This window comes from Microplitis demolitor, chromosome 4, assembly GCF_026212275.2.
Source record: "Microplitis demolitor isolate Queensland-Clemson2020A chromosome 4, iyMicDemo2.1a, whole genome shotgun sequence".
NCBI lineage: Eukaryota > Metazoa > Arthropoda > Insecta > Hymenoptera > Braconidae > Microplitis > Microplitis demolitor.
Genome location: NC_068548.1, coordinates 19,747,082 through 19,771,622, shown reverse-complemented (window position 1 = coordinate 19,771,622; position 24,541 = coordinate 19,747,082). Strand labels below are relative to the sequence as shown.

The window sequence follows — 24,541 nt, the reverse complement described above, 5'->3', positions numbered from 1 at the left end:
AAAAAAAAAAAAAAAAAAAAAAATCATGATTTTAGTTTAACGTAATTTATAATAACTAGTACGTTTTGGTGATTAATTTATTTATAATATAATAAAACGATACAAGTTTACAATAAAAACTTAAAATAATTGTTTTGGAAGCCGTTGAAAGTATTTTTTTTTTTAAATGTTTGTGTGATGGAATACTTACGTCGGTGTAAATTAAAAGCATATTGTACAATTTTGAGGACATTGAAAGATTTTACAAGCTATCATTAGATTAGATCACTTGTAGTTTTTTTTCGTTGATATATTAACACTGAGATTAATTAATTAATTAATTATTGATATTCATTAACAGTCCCTGAGAAGTTCACCAAAATATGCAGTCAGAGCAACGAGTTTTCGATCCAGAAAATTTTGCTCAACTTCTACACCACCTCCAGGCCCTGCTAAAATGGCGAGCTGAAATTTTAAAAAATTAATTGATTAATTAATTAACTATATATTATTAGGGTGTCATTTTAGGGTAGCTTTTTAATTTTACCACCAGTTTCTATACTTGCAGGAAGGTAAAAAATGTTCTGATCGATTTTAAAAGTTTGACACTAAAATGAAAATAACAACGAAATTATGCGGAATTTTAAAAAACTTTATCAGAGATAATTTGTAGGAAATAAAACTGTCTACAAAAAAGATTCTATAAAATTTTGTGATAAATCTGATAGTTTCGATAGAAAAGTAAAAAGATCTTAAAATTTACTTTAAATTTGACTTCAAGCTCCGATAACTTTTGAACAGATGGATTTATCAAAAAATGATAAGAGACTTTTTTTGTAGAGCATTCAATTCCCTACTGAAGTGTATCCTGGACTTATTTGTACAGTACGTCAAAATTCCAAACTTATTATTTTTTTTTCCCATGGTATTTAAATGGAAAATAGAAAATCGTGATGAGCCAGCTGTTAATATTGAAATCAAGAGCTCTGATTTTACTTTCCTGCAAGTATAAAAGCTAATGGTGCGTTAAAAAAAAAGTTGCCCTAAAATGACACACCCTAATAATTATAGATTTTTAAAAATTACCTGTATCGTATCAATGTTTCGTGGTAAAAAGTAAGAAATATTTGGTGAAATTTTTTGAGCTACACTAAACAACTTGGAACCACCAGTAGGACTTAGAATATTATTCAAATTAAAAGTTTCATCGTGTGCGTACTTGGGGCCACCCCAAGGCGGACTTAGAAAAACAACATCGGCGATCAATTTATCAGCCAACTTAAAAAAATCACCGACGATGAACTCAATTCTGTCTTCAACGCCATAAACACGGGCGTTATTGCGCGCCAATTGAATTTTACTTTCATCAATATCAATGGCGATAACGCGCTCGCAGGTCAACGCAAATTGTATAGCGTTCCCACCAGCGCCGCAGAAGGCATCTACGATAGTATCACAGCGACAGCGCTCAGCAATGTGCATCGCTATTTTTTCAGGAGTAACTGAGAACCAGCTCTCGCGATCTAATTTAATACCCTGATCAAATTTACTAAACAAACGATAACGTTTTACCCAGTACTTCATCAGTTCGCGATCATTATCCACCTCGATCGGAAGACTTATGTTTCTTTTAACTTGCTTTCTACGCCGTTTTTTCAGAGACTTTCTTACGCTATCATCGTCGTTTGTCGGTTTATAGTTTATCACATCAGTCTGACCCTGTTCTTTAATTAAATTATTGGTCGTTTGAGCTGGATCGGTAACTGGTTTATCATCTATAATAACGAAATCATCGTCAATGCTCGTTTTAATATCACATTTATTATCGATCTCTGTCTCGAACTGAACAACTTCGCTCTCGAAAACGTCATCTGTATTTTCGCAACTGTCGAAGGTTGCGTTCACATCAGGTGGCGTTTCCATAGAGCTTGTGCTGGGCTTGCTGAAGACGAGACGCTTTGCGTTCAGCTTAGCAGTATTGATACCAGTATCACATTCTTCGTCCGAGCTCGAGGTAAACTGGACTTTGGTATAGGAGCCTTTGTCATTCGGCTGCAGCTCCATTTCTGCGGGAAGAGTTATCGGGCAAAAGGACAGATATTGCTTGACTTTGTCAATAGTGTCTGTTATTTCGAAACCGTTTTCATCAAAGTATGTGTGCTTGTTAGCCAGCTTTGAGCGGTTTAATTTCATTTTAAGCTGTCGGTTGGGTAATCTCACATGTTTTTTGCGATAAATAACTTCTCCTTGTAATTTTAAATTTTTATTGTAATCACTAAATGTGTAACCCATCACTGAAAAGGCCTTTTTAATTGTCTCTAAGCCTTCTTCAGTTTCTTCGACATCTAGAGCGTGGGAGCGTTTTAGTGCAGTGGGTTTATTTTCGTGAGGTTTATCGCCGTCATCATCATCATTGTCGTTTAATTTTATAAAAGTTGAAATAGACGCTGCTGAAGGGCGATTTGTAGTGTCATCTTGATGAGACGATGATGAATCCTTTGGTTTCTCTCCCTGAGTTTTGTCTAACACAGATTCGCTTTCAATTATCTCTGTATCAGGATCCGATGACTTCATAGTTAAATTTCGCATCAGTACACCAACAGAATCGATTATTTTTTTCTTGGAATCCAATCGTCGTTTTGACATTGATTTTCTGGTCCCAGTTTTACTTTCAGTTTTGTGCGATTGATTTTTAATTGGTGTTTTTAATTCATTTGTATCAATGATAATAATGTCGCCATCATCGTCATTGTTATCGTCATCATTATCATTGTCATCAAATGAATTATTTTGATGTTGATATTGTTGAGGTTGTTGAAGTTGATGTTGAGCATAATGATGATGATTATCACCATGGTTATCAGTCATTGATGAATTATTAACGCTATTTCTATATTTTTCAAAACGTAATACAAAATTATCATAATGTTTTTCATACATAACTTGAAAATTCATTTTCCAAAGATACTGCCAGTATTTGTCGTTGTCTGTCGATGGTAATTCGTTGTCTTGATCCAAACTACTGTTGGTCGTGGCATTGCTCTCAGTAGAACTAGTCACTGAGCTGACGAGACTCAAAGACCGCGCTGAGTTTGAATCAAAACTTGACTCAGACAAAGTCATTTTAGTCACGTTGGTCATAGAGTCAGACATGGTCGCGTACGTTTTTGCGATTGACCCATTGGTTGAGTCGCAACGTGACATTGCTATTAGTCTTTCATCCTCAGCGTTTGACGTTTGATTGTAACTGTCCTCGACGCTGTAAGGACTCAGCGGGTTCCAGCCGTCTCCAGTTATTTCACCCTCATCGTAACTGCCTATTCTTTTACGATTTTCTTCAGCGTCTTTGTCGTTAATCATCTCCTGGACATCAGTTTCAAATGAAAAACTCACGCTGTTTCTACTTCTTCCGCCCGAGTCACTTGACTTTGTTTTCAAAAATATCCCTTCGAAATTCGAACGTTCTGAAGCGCAATTTTTGTGCGCTTGGCTTGGAAAACACGTATTCTGTTCGCTGAATTTTTCGATAGAATCACTTCGTGACTGTTTGCTTTCAATCGCCGCTGCTGTTGCCGGGTCAATATTTATATCTTTTAAATATTCCGGATTTATATAATCCGCGTACTTGGAAATCCATGATGCCCAAATTAATTGCTCGCCATTTTCAGCCCAAAATTTTTCCCACGATACTTCTACGAGACTTTTTTCTCCATTACCATACATTATATCGACATTTAAGTAGGGATCATAAATATCTGAGTCAATGTCACACGTGATATTAAATTCGCTATAATTATTCAGCCATTTATTATTTAACTCACGTGTCTTAGCAGTAACTATTGGCTGAAGGGCTTTTGGTGACTTTGATTTATCACACATTGTTGATGCTGATGTTGTCGTATGTGTAGAAGTATTTTTAGATTCATACTGTTCATGGTACTCAGATAAATCAGCTCCTGAATCAGACTGATGTAGTCCCAATTTGTGGGTAAAATTCTGTGCTGTTGATCTTTGGACAGAATCACGAACTGAGTCATACTCATCTGTTGAATAATTATTGTCCGTATGCGATGCACTGCAATAGCAACTTACTGGTTCTTCCTAAAATAATACAATTAAATCAGCAAATAAAAATATACATAAAAATTATGTGTCTTTGTCAGAATTGTGAGGCTTTGAAATACTTTTTCAAACAATTCCAATAACACAAATTAATTATAATAAATTATCTAAAGATAATAATTTAAATCCTACATCATGTTTTTCAGTTATTTGGGCTTCAACTAAATTTTGCTTATGACTATCGAGCATTTCTGGTAAACAATCATTTTCATTTTGATTTTCATCTCCAGCTTCATCATCTTGAACTACTGTATAAACCTCGGGATTTCTATTAAACAAAAATTATTTAAATTAATAAGCAACAAAACAAAGTACACAGGATAATAAATAAATGCCAGTGAACAAATCAATAAGTACAGTATTATACAGTACATTACATAAAGGACAAATTTTACATTAGAAATAAATAATAAATAACAATTATCAAGCATTACATAAACGACCCTTGACATTTATTAACTTGTTACTGATGTCACGAGCCCACATAATAATAGTTCAACTTAATCATGTGTTCACATTACAAATCGATACCGCATCAAAAATAAACTACTTTTTTTTATCGATACTCGAGATATTAATTTATTTATTTTTTTTCCTGAAATAAATGAATGAATAATAAAAATTTAAATTACCTGATGAAGACACGACTACAAAGACAGTATGTGTAATTATCTTCATTGAGAAATAGTGACTTCTCGGCTATATAAACGTCTGCAAGCGGTTCCCAGTAAGGCTCACACATGTTATTGAACTATGAATGCTCTTTGGTTTCACACACTTTTAAATTTTAGTTGCTGACTATAATTATTATCGGAGGGTTAAATTGACACCATTTTTGGAAAAACTTTAAACTGATTATTCATGTAAAAATTATTAAAACATTTAATAACTAATACTGATACTGATAATTGATGGAAGGACATGAAACAATGTATTGATATGTGCTAATACTGTGCTGAGTTGTGGAGCTGGGAGCTTTTATTATGGTTGCTTCTATCGACTCAAGTTAAAGTCGATGTATCGATATATATGTATATATATATATATATACATATAGCTATAGAACTCGGGCTATTGTCCCGAAGACTAAAATCCCGAATAGCACAGTGCTTAGAAATGTCCATCAACTTCGGGCTTTTCCGTTTTTGCTGACAATTTGTAATGATCTTGAAGTTAGCAGATAATTATTAATTTTCGAATTTTTTTTTAAACTAATAAATTACAAAAAATCAAAAAGTAAAAATATACAGGTGTTGAAAATTTTAAAAACTGCAAGTGCAATTTTTCAAATATTTTTTTTTATAATTTATTGTTAAAAAAAAATCCAGAAATTATTGGACGTCGGCTAGCTAGTATCATCAATTTGTATACAACTTGCTATACAATTTGACGTAAATTTACTACGCGAATTAAAATGAAAATTCACTTCAAAAGTTGTATATGATTTATTGCTGTCAAAAACGGAAATGCACAAATTTGACGGACATTTGACGAAAAATTAACCGCAAATTTTTATTTACAACTTTTGCTATCAAATTGTCGGCAGCAAATTTCGGTAATTTCAAATGTCAAATTATGCTGTCAATTTGAAGCTAAAGTGGCTGTCACGGGTAATAGGTGGAAATGTGATGCTCATTTAAAAAAAAAGAAGAAGTAAACCGCCCTGGTAGCCAAAGTTAGTCTACATGAGTTGCGATCAACTTAACGTCAAGTTATCAGCAACTTTCAGCTTTTGTAACTGTTGGCTACAGATTACCGCTAACTTTCAAAGAAAATTGGCGCCAGTGAGCAGCCATAAGTTGACAGCAGGTTTTTAAGAAAATTGAAGACAACTTTCCATCAATTTATGGAATTGCACACTTTTGCCGCCAAATTTCTTAGAAAATTGTCACCATAGAAATGCAAATTTTTGCCAACTTCAGGGGAGGAAATTTGAAAAAAAGGATCTGGCTATTGTTGATAATCAAGTTTTCTTCATAAATTTATATAAATAAATAGAAAATTTGTATCTACACCAGGAAAAATAGGTTGGATGTTAATATATTTTCCATAAAAAATAAATCCATGATTTCATACAATGATAATTTATAATAAATAAACTTTAGTATTTATTTTTAACATACGAGGGCATGAAAAAATGTTTCGTAGCATCATCTGGAGTTGATTGTGTGGCAACCGGCACGTGCGGTACTTGGATTGGTCATTGTCATCAATGAACATTTAATAATTGTTCACCATTTAATAAACATTATAAAAAAACGTAATTCAAATATTTATAATAACCATTATTACCACTTACTAAATGAATTACAATCCATTAAAATATATAATAAGTTAAAACAATAATTATAAATACTAAGACAGTAATTAATTATATTTTGACTGACTGTTGTGGTTTGATTGTTTATAAATCTCATTAATTTATTTTTTTTAAAATTACAGATGTGGTACTTTCGTATCATTTGTTTGCTACTAATATCATCTTGCATAGCAATCGTTGATAAAAAACATAATAAATATGTTACGACACTAATTAATGGAAAATGGAAAGATACTCCGATTGTTTTAGAAGTCGCTGAATATCTTAATGATGAAAACACAAATTTGTTTTGGAGTTTCGTTGACTTAATTTCTAAGCAAGATGATGATTTTATTACCAAGGGTAAGAATTATTATTTTTATAATTAAAAAACAAGACATTAACTCTGCTGTCCTATAATTTTTTTCAAAATGACAAATTATTTTAAAAATTGTATCTGTTGTTCATTTAATTTTTAGTTTTTTGTAATTTGCTTAAAAAAAATACGGAATTTTTTAATTGTCTACTGACTGGAGTTAGCAGATAATTAACAACTTTCGAGTTTTTTTTTTAAAATTTAATTATTTACTCTATTAATAATTTTAAATTTGTCTAATGTCTGCTACATTCAGTCATTCAGAATCACGATTTCAGACTGCAGGTGATGTCAGCCAACTTAACCCTGCTCTGAAATTGTTTTGTTTCATCCCTTGTCACACAATACATTTTTTATCTTATAATTTATAATAAAAATAAATAACTTTTGAATGTGTAGGTACTGATAAAGAAATTTATGACAAAGTAATGTCACTAGCCGAAAACTTTGTAACACCAACTGGTTTGGCGGTTCTCAAGTTGTCTTTGTCTTTGAGAATTTACTCAGCTCGCGTTGAAATGTTTTCTCAAATGGCTGAGAACAAAGAAAAAATTCCAGATTGTAATAATTTTATTGACGTGGGTGGTAGTAAATTTACGTGCTCTGCTGATCAAGTTGAAGAATTAATTAAAAATTCAAAAGAAAACTTAGATACTTACTCAGTAGACCATCAGTATCCTGGATCTTCGAAAGTTAATAAAAATGTAATACTCTATGGGCAAATGGGATCGACGGGATTCAATCAACTCCATAACAAACTTAAATCTATAGCCGATTCCGGTAAAATAACATACGTTCTTCGTCATTACGTAAAAGACAGACCGGATAATAATTTACGACTGTCGGGTTATGGAGTTGAGCTGCAAATGAAGTCAACAGAATACAAAGCAACTGACGATGCTGATATCAAAGATAGTTCTGGAAAAGAATCAGAAGAAAATAATGAAGGAGTTGAAGAAATTGACGGAATTAATTTCGGTGTATTAAAAAAATTATATCCCGAAAAAAAGTCACAGCTTGATGAATTGTTGACTCACTTGTTGGACACGAGTGATGAAGTCAGTGCATTAAAAGTTTGGCAGTTTCAAGAATTGAGTCATCAAGCTGCTGAAAGAATCATGAAATCACCGCCGTCGGAGGCTGTCAAAGTATTTACAGACATCGCTCAGAATTTCCCAATGCAGGCTAAATCATTGATAAGAACCAAAGTAAGTAATGAAATGAAGAAAGAAATGAAGCGTAATCAAGAAATATTTTTCGGTAATCTCCATATACAACCAACAGAAACAGTATTATTTATAAACGGTTTATATTTCGACATTGATGTGATTGATATCTTAGCATTACTCGAAGCACTGCGAGCCGAATTACGCGTAATGGAGGCATTACTAAAAATTGGATTTAGCAATAAAAAAATGGATAAACTTGTCGCGTTAGATTTGTCCAGTAATTTAGATAATCAAGATTTTGCAATTGACATCAGAGACTCAGCAATCATGTGGATAAATGATTTAGAGACGGACAAACGTTATCAAAAATGGTCATCAGCATTAACATTATTAATAAAACCAATGTATCCTGGTACATTACGTCAAATACGTCGTAACTTTTATAACTTGGTACTAATAATAGACCCGCTTAGTGATAAAATAAAACATTTATTAAATACAGTTGATACATTGAATAAACATACGGCCCCAATTCGTGTGGGTTTCGTTTTTGTAACGAATTTTAATACATCAGTAACTGGATTTACTGATCCAAGTGTTGCTGTCAATAATGCGTTCCACTATTTGATGGAAGAAAGAAATTCAATGGAGGCATTCAAATTTTTGTTGACGCTACAGAATTATATAAGCGGTGACAGCATTGATGTGTCGGATGTCAAAAAAGCTCTGCGTATACGCGATCCCTCGGCAGATATTGATGACATATTTGGTGAAGAATCTCAGTATGATGTGGGACGTCATCTAGCCATGGATTTCGTCCGGCGAACTGGGTTTAAAAGTTTTCCCCAAGTTCTTTTGAACGGAGCGCCACTGGGAAATATTGATGATGCGGATGCTTTTGAAGAAACTGTTCTTACGACAATAATGACCCAGACTCCGATGTTGCAGAAAGCTGTTTACAAGGGCGAGGTTGTAGAGTCTGATGATATTGTTGATTTTATGATGAGCCAGCCCAATGTCATGTCAAGATTAAACGACAGGATTCTCCAGCCAGAAAATAGTAAGTGGCTTAATTTGATTGGTGATTTGCCGAAAAATGATGAAGTATCGAGCTGGAGCCAGCAGGATACCGCCACTTGGCTGATGAAAAATTCAAATTATTTGGTTATGCCGCGACGAGTTGCTAAGCAACATCTCTATTCTTATTGGATCGCGGTAGATCTCGAGGATAAAAAAGGACGAGAATTATTACGCGATGCTATTAAATATTTAGACTCAAATGCTGATGTCAGGATAACAATTATCGTTAACAGCGCTGATAAATCGGGTGATACAGATTCAGATGTCAATATTAATACGATTGTTTTAGCGGCAATGGAAGCACTGTCTCAACAAAAAGTCGTTAAATATATCGATAATATTTTGCAAGAAGACAATGTCGCTTTGATAAAAGACCGTAAATTTGATTTAAATGACGACAGTGTAAAGGAAAAATTAAATAACCAAGAATTTAAGCTAAAAGTACACAAACATTATGCTAAGACTGCATTGAAATTAGTCCCTGGAGATCGGGCAGTGGTTTGCAATGGCCGAGTTCTTGGACCTCTTGATAAAGATGAAGATTTTACACGTGATGACTTTTCTCTGCTCGAACGTTTTAGTCACAATACTTATGGTGAAAAATTGGTAAAAAATTTACAAACACTTCAGTCAGCTGATGACGATGATGATGATACTGAAATTTCTGATGACGTTATCATGCAAATAACGTCACTACTTGTATTGCGTCCACAAACATTAAACCGCTATGACGTTCCATACAGTGGAGATGAGCACAGTGTAATTAAAGTACCAGCAGCAAGACCTAATGAAGCTGCATTTAATTTGATAGCAATTGTCGATCCAGTTTCACGCGGTGCCCAAAAACTCGGTGCAATTTTGAGTACATTACAGCAATCATTGAATTGTAATATTAAAATATTCTTAAATTGTGTTGATAAAAATAGCGATATGCCTTTGAAGAGTTTCTACAGGTTCGTTTTTGAACCAGAGTTACAATTTAATGCTGATGGACAACTGATGGGTGCGCAAGCCAGATTTACTAAATTACCAACGTCGTCTTTGCTGACCCAGTACATGCACACTCCCGAGAACTGGCTCGTCGAAGTCGTCAAAAGTGTTTATGATCTGGACAACATCAAGCTGGACAACGTCGCGATGGGAGTTCACAGCGAATTTGAACTGGAACATTTATTGTTAGAGGGTCATTGCTTTGAAGCTTCAATGGGAAATCCACCAAGAGGATTACAGATAACTCTTGGTACTGAAAAACAACCTGTTATGGTCGACACCATCGTGATGGCTAACTTGGGATACTTCCAACTGAAAGCTAATCCTGGAGAATGGTTACTCCGATTACGTCAAGGAAGATCTGCTGATATTTATGACATTCACTCGGTCACTGGCCAGGATGTTATCCAAGATAACAACGAAGTTAAGGTTCTTATCAGTTCTTTGAAGAGTCACGTGTTGAAACTTAAAGTCTCGAAGAAACCTGATAAATTGCACACAGATCTACTTGCTGATGATGATATACAGTCGGGCATTTGGAATTCTATTTCTAGGTAAATTTATTTAGCAGTATTATTTATTTTTATTTAATGTTTTTTGTACTAGATAGTTTAGCGTCGACTCAATAATATTTTATAGAAAATTTATGTTCATATTTAAAATTTGTTCTAGCTTTTCCGATTATTGGTAAGCTTTTTACGCGTATTTAGGTATAAATTATAGCAATTAGTTTGATAATAATAATAATTTATATTTGGAATATACTGTAAAAAGAGCGGTGTTAAAATACCGGTGTTAAATCGGTGTAAAAAAATTCAACTTATAAAAATTAGAAAAAAAAAGTGTATTAGATATAAAAAAATATAAAAATTTAATTAATCAGTAATTGAGTAAGTAAAAATATTCACAAAGTAAAACATTTTAACACCGGCGTGGTGTTGAACTTTAACACCTACACCATGGACTTACCCCGGTTTCTTTTACAGTGTAAAAAATATAAAATTTGCTTTAAATGTATATTTAAAAATAAAAAAATACTTGTAAATATTTTTTTTATGTTGTCTAGGACATTTGGCTCAGATGACACTGAAGATAAGGATGAAAAAATAAATATATTTTCTCTAGCATCCGGTCATCTTTATGAAAGATTTTTAAAAATAATGATGGTGAGTGTTATAAAGCACACAAAGTCACCCGTTAAATTTTGGTTCTTGAAAAATTATCTGTCGCCGACATTGAAAGACTTCTTACCGCACATGGCCAAAGAGTACGGCTTTGAATATGAACTAGTGCAGTACAAATGGCCAAGATGGCTGCATCAGCAAACAGAAAAACAACGAACCATTTGGGGATACAAAATTTTATTTTTGGATGTACTGTTTCCATTGGATGTTAAGAAAATAATATTCGTTGATGCTGATCAGGTTGTCAGAGCAGATTTAAAAGAACTCGTTAACTTAGATCTCGAAGGCGCTCCGTATGCTTACACGCCGTTCTGTGATAGCAGGAAAGAAATGGAAGGATTTAGATTTTGGAAACAGGGATACTGGAGAAATCATTTGCAAGGACGTTCTTATCATATTAGTGCGCTGTATGTTGTTGATTTGAAACGTTTTAGACGCATTGCTGCTGGTGATAGACTGAGAGGTCAATATCAAGCTCTCAGTTCAGATCCCAACAGTCTGTCAAATTTGGATCAAGATCTACCCAACAATATGATCCATCAAGTTGCTATTAAAACCCTACCTCAAGAATGGCTTTGGTGCGAAACTTGGTGCAGTGATGGGTCAAAAAAAAGTGCTAAGACTATTGATTTAGTGAGTATTTATTTATTTACTTCTTATCTTTATTTATTTATTGTGATTTTAATTCATTTTTTTTAAATTTAGTGTAATAATCCAATGACTAAAGAAGCTAAACTACAAGCGGCGATGCGCATTTTACCCGAATGGGTTGGATATGATGAAGAAATAAAAGCTTTGCAACTGAGGATAGAAAATGAAAATAAACAACTTGAAAGAGAAGAAAAAGATGAGCATGGTAAATAAATGATTTTTTTTTTATCAATTAGCTGGTAATTAATTTTATCCAAGTAAAATAATTATTTTAATTTTTTATCTGTCGGATTTTGATTACGTTCTCATAAATAAAAAAAAATTGCTTTCAACTCCACACTTAAAAAAAAATTACTTTATATTGACTTCCTACAGATAGTGGGAATGTGCGAAATTTTTATTTTTAATTTCAGTCATTCAAATTTTCGGGAGATAAATTTTTTATCATAAGGAAATTGACACCTTTTAGAATTAAACAAAATATTTATACATAAATATTACACATGTTTAAATATTTTATTTAAATATTTAAACATGTATTAAAACACTTGAACAAATATTTAAAGTCGAAGAAAATTATTTAGAAACTTTTGCTTCCGCGAAATTTTTAAAAATTGAATCGCAAGATTTTTTACTGATAGATATCAGTAAATATTTCATGCAATAATTTATTGATCAATTAACTCATTATTATTTTTATTTTTTTTTTTTTTTTCAGTTTCAGAAGATCATTCTAAACATGAAGAGTTGTAAATTATAATAATTTAAATACAATTAAAAGAATAGAATAAAAAGCCATAAAAAGTTGTACAAACTTAAAATTTTTACATCCCGATTTAAAAAGTTACTACAGTGGGTCGGGAATTGTCATTGACTGATTTAAACAGCAGCATTTATAGACCGCAGCGAGTGTGATTCAAGGTAATAAGAGTATTAAAAAAAAAAAAAAAATGTTCATAAATCAATAAAAATACTCTGTTCTAATTTTTTGTAATTTTAATCAATTTAGATAAAAAATCATTGTTAATTTTGACGATGTTTTATTTTCGTCACATCGCATTGTACAATATACGCTTTAGTTTTATAATAATTAAAATAAACAAACACGATTCTTACCAATAGAAAAAAAAAACTCATACTCAGTTTGTTTATTCTCATCAACTGCACTTACAATAATTACAACTAATCTCTATATTAATACTAATGGATTGTTTTCATCAAACAACACGGATTTATTTTGCTATTGATAATATAAACCGGAAATAAAATATAAACTTAGTTCGTGTCATTGTTAATCTAGACATCGTGTGATTCACGTGTGTGATTTTATTCTATCAGCGTACAATTTGTATTACATTAGATAAAATAATTTTCAATTAGTGTCACTAATTATGGATACGTCGTATTCAGATCTGGAGTCGCTTGAGGACAGTCCTAGAGAAACGTAAGAAATTATTAATAGCCTTATTATCAAACAAATTCACTGATTAATTGATCATATGTCAATAATACTATCATCATATTTATTTATCTCCTAAGCGTCTGTATGTTTTACTTTATTTTTTTTTTTTTTAATCAAATCAACGTCACTAATCAATTGTGTTTTTTTCTGCCTGTTACTTTTTTTTTCCATAGGCATAAAAATATTGTTCGCATAAATTTTTGTACTATCGGACTTATATTATCATCTTTAATTATTATGTCTATAATACATTCCAATTTTATCGCTTGAACACATTAAAAAAAAAGACAATAAACTTGATTGTTATCAGTTTACTTAAAACGCAGATTGTTCTTATGGACAAAAATTATAATTGTAAAGAAGTTTTAAAAAAATCGTTTGCTCACACCGTGATATTGGAGCTAAGGTCTTTAATAAATAAAAAACATATATATTTTTATAGAATGAAAATAAAAAAAAAGTTATCAAAAATACTATCCCACTTATCGTGGCGGTAATTAAACGTATAGGTCATGGGAAACAAAAATATTTAAAAGACTCGTTAGTTAACATTAAGACATTACTATCCAGTATAATTATTACAGTATATCGATGATATTTCCATAATAAAGTTTATTCGACGACAATATTCACGCAATTTAAATCGTGCTATTTATACTCAGCGATTAAATTTTCTCAAGTCAGTTAAGCAAACGCTTTCCAACAAGACGTTGCGCGCGGTTTTAATAACAACTTTTATCTATTTAATTAACGTTACTTAAACGTTTATTTTTTTTATAACATAAAACTTATATAAATTAAATCAATTATTTTATTTTCATAAATAATTAAAATTTTTAAATTTTAAAAATAATTATTTTATGAAAAACATAATAATTACGTGCGATTGATGTTCTTAATAATTAAGTAATGTCATAGTGTTTTATATATTATACATATAGGAAATAAAACATGGAAAATAATAATGGGTATGTATATTATTAATTATACGATAAATAACGCTTGCTTTGAATAAATTGATTGATTAATTGATCGATTTAAAAACTACAATAGATTATTCTGATGTTGATTATTCAAAGGTCTACTGAATAATATAAATTAATTTAAATAAATATTTAATTTTATAATTAATTAAATAGTTAAGGAGGATTGATTTTTAGAAGATTTCATTGAAATCTAACTTGTATTTGTCCTCGAGAAGCAACTTTCAAAAATTTTTATCATTTTTGTCTCAGATAGTCAAGTAGGTTCCAAAAATATCATTGGTTCAAAAGTTTGTATATGTATTTATATGTATGTTAGAAAAAAAAAAGTTATCTATTTATTTATCCATATAAATAGATAGTGACTTTCAGCAATTGTTGGATTTATACTTTAAATCCTAGGATGTATTTAAAATGATACTGAAGTTAGCCGAGGTCCAATAATTTTTGGATTTTTTTTAAAAACGATAAATGATAAAAAAAATATCTGAAAAAATTTCATCTATAGTTTTTTAAATTTTCTACATGTGCATATTTTCGGTTTTTGTTTTCTTGTAATTGATTTGTTGAAAAAAAATTTGAAAATTTTTAATTGTCTGATAACTTGAGGGTCATATTTAAAAACTCGAACTATTGATATAAATTTTTCATAAACTATCAATTTTATAAGAATATCCAATAAATAATTTTTTTTAGAGAATTTAATTATAGAATTGTACCAAATATTCCACGTGTATATTAATATGTAGTTTAATAGCCTTCAAAATTTTTGAGAATGAAAAAAAATTTGAAAATCGCCTTACTCAGCCCTAAAACTTCTCGCTATTTTTGAGCTCTTGAGCTTAAAGGTTACAGAATATTTACACTCGGACATCACCTTGAAATAGTCAGAATATCTTCCTAAGACTTCAAAACATCGAGATCTGATAGAAATTCGATTTTTGAAAATCCGACTGAAACCAACAACTTCCTTTTTTTTTAATTTTAAATTTTCTTAGCGGGAAGTTAACAATTTTTTTCAATAATAAATTTTTTTTTTTTTGAAAATAAGTAACAAGAAATCCACTTCGATTTCGGATGCCAATGGTCTCTTTAAATTTACTTTCAATGAGAAGATAAAATTTTATTATTTATTTTTGATTTTATTTACTTTCATGGCTAAACCCAAGGAGTAAAATAAATCAGGAAAAATATAATATTTATTTTTGGAGTGACGGATGAGTACTATCATCCTTACTGATCAAATATCGACAATCAGTTCTGGTAAATGATAACTCCACAGAATTAGATTGGTCGAGAGTAAAGATTATGATGTAAAGAAAACAATGAGGGGAACTAGTATAAAATAAAAAGTGTCAACTTAACATCCAAATTAATATCATACATTTGACTGAGTACTTGCTTAGGTGACTGACTCGACAATTATTATTATTATTTATTTATTTTTTTTTTATCTTATTACAACAAATCATTGGTCATTCATTGAAGAAAAAGACGAGAGAGTAATATGTCTTCGTTGGATTTTATTTATCATTTAAGTGACGTGTGCACTCATCCTCACCTTACAATTCAAAACGATTGTATCGAGAACTCACTTGAGAAAGAACGGTCACATTTAGGTATTGTGTTGATTCCTTATTTTAGAAATATAACCGATACTATGGATACTGAAAAAATTAGCCTGTAAGTTACCAAATAATTATTTAAATAATTTAATACAACTAATTAATATCAATGTTCCATACCTGTAATGTCTTGATTATCTTCTTGTAAAATTAATTTTTTATCTTCATTAATTTGACTCATCATTTGTTAATTATTCACCTGTAATTTTACATAACGGATAATAAAAAATTATAAGTCATTTTTTTTTATTGGTAAATCTGCAGAAGTTGAGTTTGATAGCAGGTATACATAAAAAAATTACAAGGTGAAATGATGAGTCGCGTGGGAGTTGAGTAGTTTTCTGGTTGAAAAAAAAATTGTGGGGATTTGAAGCAAGTCCTCTCGGGTCCTCTCTGTCCTCCTGACCCCTTCTAACTGAGTATTATAAGTGAATGCCAACTGGTAAGTCCGCATGCAATAGCTGAGTTTAAAACTTTCCATATCGTGATGTGCTACTGTAGCTAAGGCTGTTAAACTTTCTCGGGTTAATAAATTATTTAAATCAACCTGATTAAAATTAAATAAATAAAACAAACATTAATTAGTCGTTTTAAAATTATAACATATAATTTAACGTGATATATAATTATTTTAATTGTAAGTATGTGCTGATGGAGATAATTAACTTGGTATGATGACACAGGAAGCTATAGAAAGATAAAAGCCTCGGAAGAAAGGGAAGGCCACTGAGGAGGCGTATAGACGAGTTTTAAATTATACTTTAGTGTAATGTGTGTCTAAAAAATTAGAAAAGAACAAGTAATTAGTTGGTAAATAAATATAATTATCACGGTTGTGTTTACTTACGTAATATAAAAATGCCTGGATACTCAAGACTTGATGTGGATGTTAGTGAAAATGAATCGAGATCGCGGAAGATCAACAAACTGGATAGTGTGAAAAATCAAGAAAAACCGATCCATATGGCGTTGGTATTTTCTTCATATTATTTTATACTTTAAAATTCATACATCGCTTGCAAACTATATCTGAAGAATACTAAAAAATTTTATTACATCAATGACATTTAATATCAATAACGATCTCGTAATAAAAAATTCAAAGACATGCGTGACTATTATTTTAAATACTAACAATTGTTATTATTATTTTTATTTAATAAAACTTATGATAACTTTTTTTTTACCTCTAATTTCTTGGCAGCCTTGATACTGTCCTTGAAACTGTGGCTATTAGACCGTAATGCTGATTTATTTTAAATATATATTTAACTCCCGTAATGATGATCTGTTGATTTTAAATTAATAAGTAGTTAGAATTATTTTTTTTTTTATTATTATAATTGTTTAAATTGTCAGGTAAAACAACTTACTCATATTTTATTATTATCACAACATTCTGGTTCTGATTCTACATATTTATATTATTACGTGAATATACTTAAAACTCTCAGGTAAAAGAAGAAAAAAAAAATGATAAACGGACGGTACCATCAACTCATTTAAATTAAATCTATTATCCATTTCCTCTGCTATTATTTTTGTTTTTAATTCTGTCTTTTTCATAAACTAATTTATGATAATTCATATATATTTATATATGTAAAAAATATGTTTGTTTTATACTTGCCTACTAGAATTAAGTAATTAAAGAAAAAAAATCTTTAACAAATTAAAACCAAGGCCGCAGTATTCGCTACCGTTATCTTTATCGTAAGATGAAGAAAAAAAAATTAAAATAAATAAATAATGAAAACAGACGATCATAATTTAGTGTTTGTTACACAAACTCATTTGTAAACATAAAATATTGCCGTCTGTTGTTTATATTTTTTTTTAATTAATTAATTAAAACATAAATATTTAAAATATTTCATTTCCTGTACATTTTATTATAAATAATTTATTATAGATTAATACTTATGACAATTGATTATTTATAATTATAAAGTATCGTGAATGGTAATTGATCAATTACAATGATCGTATGTTAATGTGCAGCTTTGAGTTATTTTAATTAAACATAAAAACGTTATTTAAATTACATAACTTTGAAAAACTGATATTGATTTTTTAAATAAAATAAAAACTTGATAAATTTTTATTTGAACTATTTTTTCATTGAAAATTTTAATATATTTCTTGTTACATATCTGCGATAAAGTTAATGTTTATTGTCATTATTTGAAACTACGTGCGATAACTTTTTTCTGCTGATAACAATGAATAATTTGAAATTACATGAACGCTAATTAAATTATTTAGTTTTTTATTGAAGACAATTATAATATTTTTATCTTCAGATACCAATAGCGAAAAAGCTAGGGAATTTTTAATTTTTAAAAAATTATTTAGTCGCAAAATATGATCCTGAAGTTAGTAGACAATTAGTAATTTTTGAATTTGTTCTTCAAAAATTTATTTAAAAAAAAACTAAAAGTATGCACATGTAGAAAATTTAAAAAACTACAGATGAAATTTTTTCAAATATTTTTTTTTATAATTTATTTTTAAAAAAAAAGTCTAAAAGTTATAAGACGTCGGATAATTTTGGTATCATTACAAAATAATAAAATATTTAATTTTAATAAACGTAAATATATATGAGGAATTTATGAAAAATTATTAAAAGTATACAAAAATTAGTAATAATTTTTAAAAAATTTTTTAAAAAAATCAGTAGCAGGTCAGTTTTATCAAAAGAAATAATTTTTGTCCCGCGATTGGTATCATTATGCTAGAGATTATTATTTAATAATGTCCTTATTTATTTTTATCAATGGATAGTAAAAAATAATAATGATAAAAAAATGAATTATATTTATTTTTATTGGGTACAGATTCAGAGACCAAGCAGTCTTCGGATATGGAACAAGTATCCCACCTAACAATGAATCAATTTCGACTGATGCGTCAAGTAAAAGAGTTATTTTTTGCGTCCATGGAAAATTATCTGGATGCTGTACAGTAATAAAAAACGCCGATGATGAAGTATCTTCAATTGACTACCAAAATCATGCACAAGGTAGGAAAAATAATTAACTCAATATGACATCAAAAATTATTATTTTTTTTTTTAATAATGGGGTAATTGAATACTTTCAGTGGAAGATCATTGTCACAGGGAAAGAGACGAAGCTATTGACAAGAAAGCTAGACGTAAATTAATAATTGCATGTGTACTGTGTGTGATATTTATGATAACTGAAATAGTTGGTGGAATATTGTCAAACAGTTTAGCAATAGCAACTGACGCTGCTCATTTACTTACTGACTTTGCGTCATTTTTGATATCATTATTGTCACTATGGATTGCAAGTCGACCTCCAACGAGGAAAATGCCATTTGGCTGGTACAGAGCTGAAGTAAGTAGTATTTATTAGTAATAAAATTAATTGAGCATAAAAAAAGTTTTTGCAAATAAATATTTTTAATTATCCACGTAAAGTACTTGGCTTTGTGACATCTATAAGATAGACGTTTTGAGGCTGTTATTTGACATCGATAAAGTACCAAAATGTTGGCAAGACAATCAGAAATTTTTCAGCAAAAAAATATCTCGTTAAAAGACTTGACACAATTGACAACAAAAAGTAAATTACAAATAATTGTCAAATAAGTCATCTAAACGATTTTTTAATTGAAATGACTTTTTTAAAAAGGGAAAAAAAAGATAAATTTTCTATGACTCCTAGGACCAACATCTGTACCTTTCATTTATTTAACAAAACTTGACTTTGAGACAAAATAAGATTAGTCTTGTTTTTTTCAAAGAGATCTTTATGACATCTTAAGTTGTCTCTGTGCTACTCGGGACATTCAAATAAATATTTTCTCCTTAGAACAAAATTGATGCAAATTTAAATAAACAAAAGAATGATGATTTCAAATTTTAGTATTCGATTATTTTTAACTGTAAAATAATTTTTTGAATATAAAAAAAATAGCGAGACAAAAGTATGTTTTGTTGAGAATCATCAAGAAAGTAAATTCTTGGGTCAAAAAATATTATCTTGTTGAAAATTTTTTTCGCTCAGTGTAGTAATGAAATTAAAAAATATAATTTTTTTTAGATCATTGGAGCGCTTACCTCGGTCTTATTGATCTGGGTAGTAACTGGAATACTTTTTTACCTCGCTGTTGAAAGAATTATCAACAAAGACTTTCAACTGGATGCTGAAATGATGTTGATAACTTCTGTGATTGGTGTAGCAGTAAATCTCGTGTCAGTTCTACTTAAAATTAAAATTCAATAATATACAACTAAATGTTTATTAATTTTTTTAGTCATATCAAGTAAAAACAGTTTCTTATGTTTTTTTTTTTTTTTTTACTATTTTTTGTAGAATGGGATTGACACTCCATCAACATGGCCACAGTCATGGACACGGCCATGGACACGAGCACGGACATAGCCACAACCATGAAAAAGATCAGAATATTAATGTCAGAGCTGCTTATATTCATGTTGTTGGTGATTTTATTCAAAGTACTGGTGTTTTTGTTGCTGCTATGATTATTTATTTCAAGGTAAACCTTTTTTTTACTGAATAAAATAATAACTTATAATTATCAATAATAAAGTTTATTATTTATTATTATTTTTCTTTTTAGCCAAGTTGGAATATTGTTGATCCTATTTGTACATTTTTATTTTCTATACTCGTATTATTCACAACAATTGCTATTATAAAAGATGTTATGAATGTACTGATGGAAGGAATACCCAAAGGTTTTGAATATTCTGAAGTTGAAAGTATTTTTATGCAAATTGAAGGAGTTGTCAAAGTTCATAATCTCAGAATTTGGGCTTTGTCACTTGACAAAACCGCACTGTCTGCTCATCTTGCCATAAGTAAGTTATTATTAATTAAAGGCACTTTCAAGCAGTGCCCTCCACTTTTATAAAATGTTCAATAACTTCCAACTGTAATGACCGTACTCAAATTTTGATAATTTATTAAAAAAAGTTGAAGCATTAATTGAAAACAGGATAATGCAGTTACACTTTTCCCGAGACATAGATTTTAAAATAAACTTTTTACAGTTGATTTTTTTGAAATTAATTATCAAAATTTTAATACTCTTGTGAGATTTCAAGATCATTTAATATTTTTAAAAAGTGAGAGGCACTGTCTAAGAATGCCTTTAAACTAAACTATTTTTTTACAAATAGTTCTATAAAATATTTATCTTTTTTTAAAGATCCTGGTGCTAGTCCGCAACAAATTCTTCGTACAGCCACAAGAAATATTCACAACCGGTATAATTTCTTTGAGATGACGTTGCAAATTGAAGAATTCAATGAAAAAATGGAAAATTGTAAGCAGTGTAAATCTCTACCCCACTAGTATCATTATTTTACTGTAAATTATAAAAATAATTGTAAATTTTTGGTAATCGTTAAATTCTTACAATTGTAATATAAATAATTTAATTAATAACGGATATATTAAAGTGCTGAAAAAAAATTTAATGAATGTAATGCATGAATGTAAGATAAATATGTGATGATATTTAATCCAAAGTTTGGATTTACATATTAAGTTTTTTGCTCAATGCCCAGTTTAAATTTGGGCAGTATTTACAAATAGATATATTTATATAAATATAAGATAGACCAATTTCTTCTTCTTTACTTTCTTTATACTCTTACGATTACGATAATTGCTAAAATCATAATAAATATAATACACTTTATTTAAAATAATTAATTATTTAATTATTAAATAAAATTTATACAATTTATAATTATATTTACTATATATTATACAATATATGTATGATACAGTTAACGTGCAGTATTTTTGGTCATATTAAATATAATTATATTTTAAATTACCACACTGTTAATTTTTATCTTTACCGGAAGTCCCACATTCTTTATCGTCTATTTTTAATTCACTTATTTCATAAATTTCATCTTTTTTTTTTGCTTCTTCTTTTTCTTCTTCTTCTTCTTCATCAGATTCACTGCTTTCTTCACTCGGCGGAAAATCAGGCATCGCTTAATTTATAAAAAATATAAATTAATTATTATCAATAACTTATTATATTATAAATTAAAAAAAAAAATTACCTAGACGATCTAGTCGTTCTTGTCTCGCATCAGCCAAAAATTTATCCTGAGCAGCAATTATTTCTTCGCTGTTTTTACACGCGGCATAAGCAGTAAGTAATTCTGAGTTAAGTTCTATAAACGCGTGACCCCATGAAAATTTTCCGAGATAAAAATCAGCTTCTTCGGGGAAACCGGTTATTATTAATGTTGCTGCAATAGCTTCTACGCAACTCAGTTGACATGGTTTTCCATAATTAATAGGATTCGCTGCAACTAAAAATGGAAGTAATCGTGGATTTGGACTCTTCATTCTACTAAAAGGTGTATCGTCTAATTTTGCCCAACTGCAATCTACGACTGCACATCCATTGTCTTTAACTATTTCTCGATCCGTAGGTGAAACACACTTGAGAAAAAAAAATTCAATTGTTTCAAATTAAGTAATACTTGATTCTTTTTTTTATTATATAAATATATATGTAATTAATTATTAATTATATATATGTATACATTAGAGTGATTCAAAAAAATTGTCTATAAAACGCTCTACAGAAAAGTTTCTTATAATTTTTTTTTATTCATCTATTCAAAAGTTATTGGAACTTGAAGTTAAATTTATCGTAAATTTCGAAATCTTTTGACTTTTCTAATGAAACTATTAGACTTATCACTAAATGCTATTAGACTTTTTTTGTAGAAAATTTTATTTCTTACAAATTATTTCTGATAAAAATTTTTAAAATTCCGCATTGTTTTCTAGTTATTTTAATTTTAAAGTCAAGCTCTTAAAAAAAAGGGTCCTGATCGATTTCAAATTCTTGACATTAAATTAAAAATAACACAAGTCTAGTATACATACTTTTTTTCCAACTGGAGTTAAAACTAATCCTGGAAATCTAGCATTGAGTTTTAGAGTTTTGATAAGACCGTGTCTTGATAATTTTCTTCCAGAACATTTTTTTGGGTCGCAATGTTCTAAATCCCACATTGCAACTGGAAAAGGTATTGGTGACTCAACTTCTTCTGAAAATAAATTATCTATTTAAATAAAAAACAATCTAATAATTAATTAAATATTCTTAATTAATTTTTAAAAAATTAATTCATAGCTTGAGATTAAAAAATTTCAGACAGACTCCCACTTTAAATATCAATTATTAAAAATAATACAAGATAAATCAATATGTTTATCTACACAGCAAGAATGTCTGCTATTATTTTAAAAATAATTCTTATCGTAACTAAACAAAATTTAATAGTAATTACTAGTCATAAATTATAATTTATAAATAGATTTCATATAAATCAAATTACTGTTTTTTCTCATGGCGCCATTTTCAAAAAATTTGAATTTAATAAATTTTTTCAATGCAAAACATTAATGAAATTTTACTTTAATCGATTGATCTTTAATTGAATATCTATCAGATGATTAATTATTTTACCTTTTATATATTTTATAGTTTATTAAAATATATACCGCAGAATATTTTTCTGTTTATTTTAGTCTCTAAATTTTACATTTTAAATTCGACTCCATTATAAAATTATTATTTATTATTCATCAATTTCTTTTCAAACTATTACATTAACTTTTAAAAAAAACTACAGCTGTCTGATTTTTTTTTCGTCTTTGAAATGACATCAATATTCAAAGATTAAAAGTATAGCTCAAATTTTCTATTCTATTTCAACGACCTTCTTTAAAAAATAAAATAAACATGTTATGTCAACAAATATTTTTATATAATGGATACATAAATTTTATATGTGCATATTTAAATATATATATAATAGAATAGGTAATTGATAAAACTAACCTGTCTGTTCATCTTCATGATCAGATTTATCCCTTTCCTGTCTATATCTCTCTTCTTTTCCAACGACATGACGTTTACGTTTCTCAAGGATTTTATCCCGATTTTTTTTCTTACTTGACATTGTCAATAAATAAATATATATATAAAAAATAAATCTAGTTATTACAGTCCTATTGATATATTTTCGAATTGATGACTAAGAACTCTACTCTCACTTTGCATTAAATTGAAGGTTATGAAATTTTAACAATTAATAATAATCACAATTACAAATCACGTGTTATTATCTAATATTACAATTACAAATAAAATTATATACATTGTTTAATATTATTTATTACTGAAAAATACATATATATATTTATAAAATAGTATAAATATTTGTTCTATAAGAAAAATAATATCAATTTAAAATTTCTATGATACTGAAATCAGCTGACGTCTAATAATTTTTTGAAAAAACGATAAATTAAAAAAAAAAAAAATATTTAAAAAAATTGCACTTGTAGTTTTTTTAATTTTCTACATGTGCATATTTTTAGTTTTTTTTTTTTTTTTAAATTAAATTGTCGAAAAATAAAATTCGAAAATTTTAAATTGTCTGCTGACTTCAGGATCTTAAATGTCAAAAGTTTTTTTAAATAAAAATTTAAAAAATTGCGGCATAAAAATTGAAAAAACAAGTGTTTAAATTTTCATATATTCAAAATTTATAAAAAAATAACTTTTATTAAAACTTA

General features: G+C 29.0%; 4 protein-coding genes and 1 long non-coding RNA gene across 12 annotated transcripts; 2 read left to right on the top strand and 3 right to left on the bottom strand.

Annotated features, from left to right (window-relative positions):
• Nucleotides 1-73: 73 nt before the first annotated feature.
• On the bottom strand, nt 74-5,101 carry LOC103568167 (trimethylguanosine synthase). Its single transcript, XM_014440872.2, has 4 exons — nt 4,734-5,101; nt 4,234-4,369; nt 1,066-4,080; nt 74-444 (listed from the first exon to the last, which is right to left on the bottom strand). The coding sequence occupies exons 1-4, from the start codon at nt 4,841-4,843 to the stop codon at nt 334-336; spliced, it is 3,372 nt and encodes a 1,123-aa protein (XP_014296358.1). The 5' UTR covers nt 4,844-5,101; the 3' UTR covers nt 74-333.
• A 1,149-nt stretch (nt 5,102-6,250) lies between these two features.
• On the top strand, nt 6,251-12,802 carry LOC106693390 (UDP-glucose:glycoprotein glucosyltransferase). 2 transcript variants are annotated; one of them, XM_014440868.2, is made up of 6 exons: nt 6,251-6,361; nt 6,544-6,763; nt 7,176-10,569; nt 11,082-11,832; nt 11,905-12,055; nt 12,569-12,802. In XM_014440868.2, the coding sequence occupies exons 2-6, from the start codon at nt 6,544-6,546 to the stop codon at nt 12,601-12,603; spliced, it is 4,551 nt and encodes a 1,516-aa protein (XP_014296354.1). In that variant the 5' UTR covers nt 6,251-6,361; the 3' UTR covers nt 12,604-12,802. The 2 variants fall into 2 exon arrangements, with proteins under 2 accessions (XP_014296354.1, XP_014296357.1); XM_014440871.2 differs by lacking the exon at nt 6,251-6,361 and adding an exon at nt 6,368-6,464.
• A 280-nt stretch (nt 12,803-13,082) lies between these two features.
• On the top strand, nt 13,083-21,531 carry LOC103568346 (proton-coupled zinc antiporter SLC30A2). Of its 5 annotated transcripts, XM_014440878.2 has the most exons (8): nt 13,496-13,718; nt 14,254-14,280; nt 18,761-18,945; nt 19,026-19,285; nt 19,994-20,145; nt 20,267-20,450; nt 20,535-20,775; nt 21,126-21,415. In XM_014440878.2, exons 2-8 carry the CDS (start codon nt 14,264-14,266, stop codon nt 21,269-21,271), a joined length of 1,185 nt encoding a protein of 394 aa, XP_014296364.2. In that variant the 5' UTR covers nt 13,496-13,718; nt 14,254-14,263; the 3' UTR covers nt 21,272-21,415. The 5 variants fall into 5 exon arrangements, with proteins under 5 accessions (XP_014296363.2, XP_014296364.2, XP_053594660.1 ...); XM_014440877.2 differs by lacking the exons at nt 13,496-13,718; nt 14,254-14,280 and adding an exon at nt 13,083-13,294 and having other exon boundaries at nt 21,126-21,418; XM_053738685.1 differs by having other exon boundaries at nt 13,496-14,280.
• LOC106693391 (uncharacterized) lies at nt 15,888-16,302 on the bottom strand. 2 transcript variants are annotated; one of them, XR_008403601.1, is made up of 3 exons: nt 16,223-16,302; nt 16,041-16,119; nt 15,888-15,962 (listed from the first exon to the last, which is right to left on the bottom strand). It is a non-coding gene; the product is annotated as an uncharacterized LOC106693391 (long non-coding RNA). The 2 variants fall into 2 exon arrangements; XR_001345126.1 differs by having other exon boundaries at nt 15,904-15,976.
• Nucleotides 21,532-21,676: 145 nt separating the features above from the next.
• On the bottom strand, nt 21,677-24,047 carry LOC103568168 (18S rRNA aminocarboxypropyltransferase). Of its 2 annotated transcripts, none has more exons than XM_008544898.2 (4): nt 23,802-24,047; nt 22,841-23,001; nt 22,000-22,387; nt 21,677-21,927 (listed from the first exon to the last, which is right to left on the bottom strand). In XM_008544898.2, exons 1-4 carry the CDS (start codon nt 23,920-23,922, stop codon nt 21,770-21,772), a joined length of 828 nt encoding a protein of 275 aa, XP_008543120.1. In that variant the 5' UTR covers nt 23,923-24,047; the 3' UTR covers nt 21,677-21,769. The 2 variants fall into 2 exon arrangements, with proteins under 2 accessions (XP_008543120.1, XP_008543119.1); XM_008544897.2 differs by having other exon boundaries at nt 22,841-23,004; nt 23,802-24,046.
• Between the last annotated feature and the right edge of the window lie 494 nt (nt 24,048-24,541).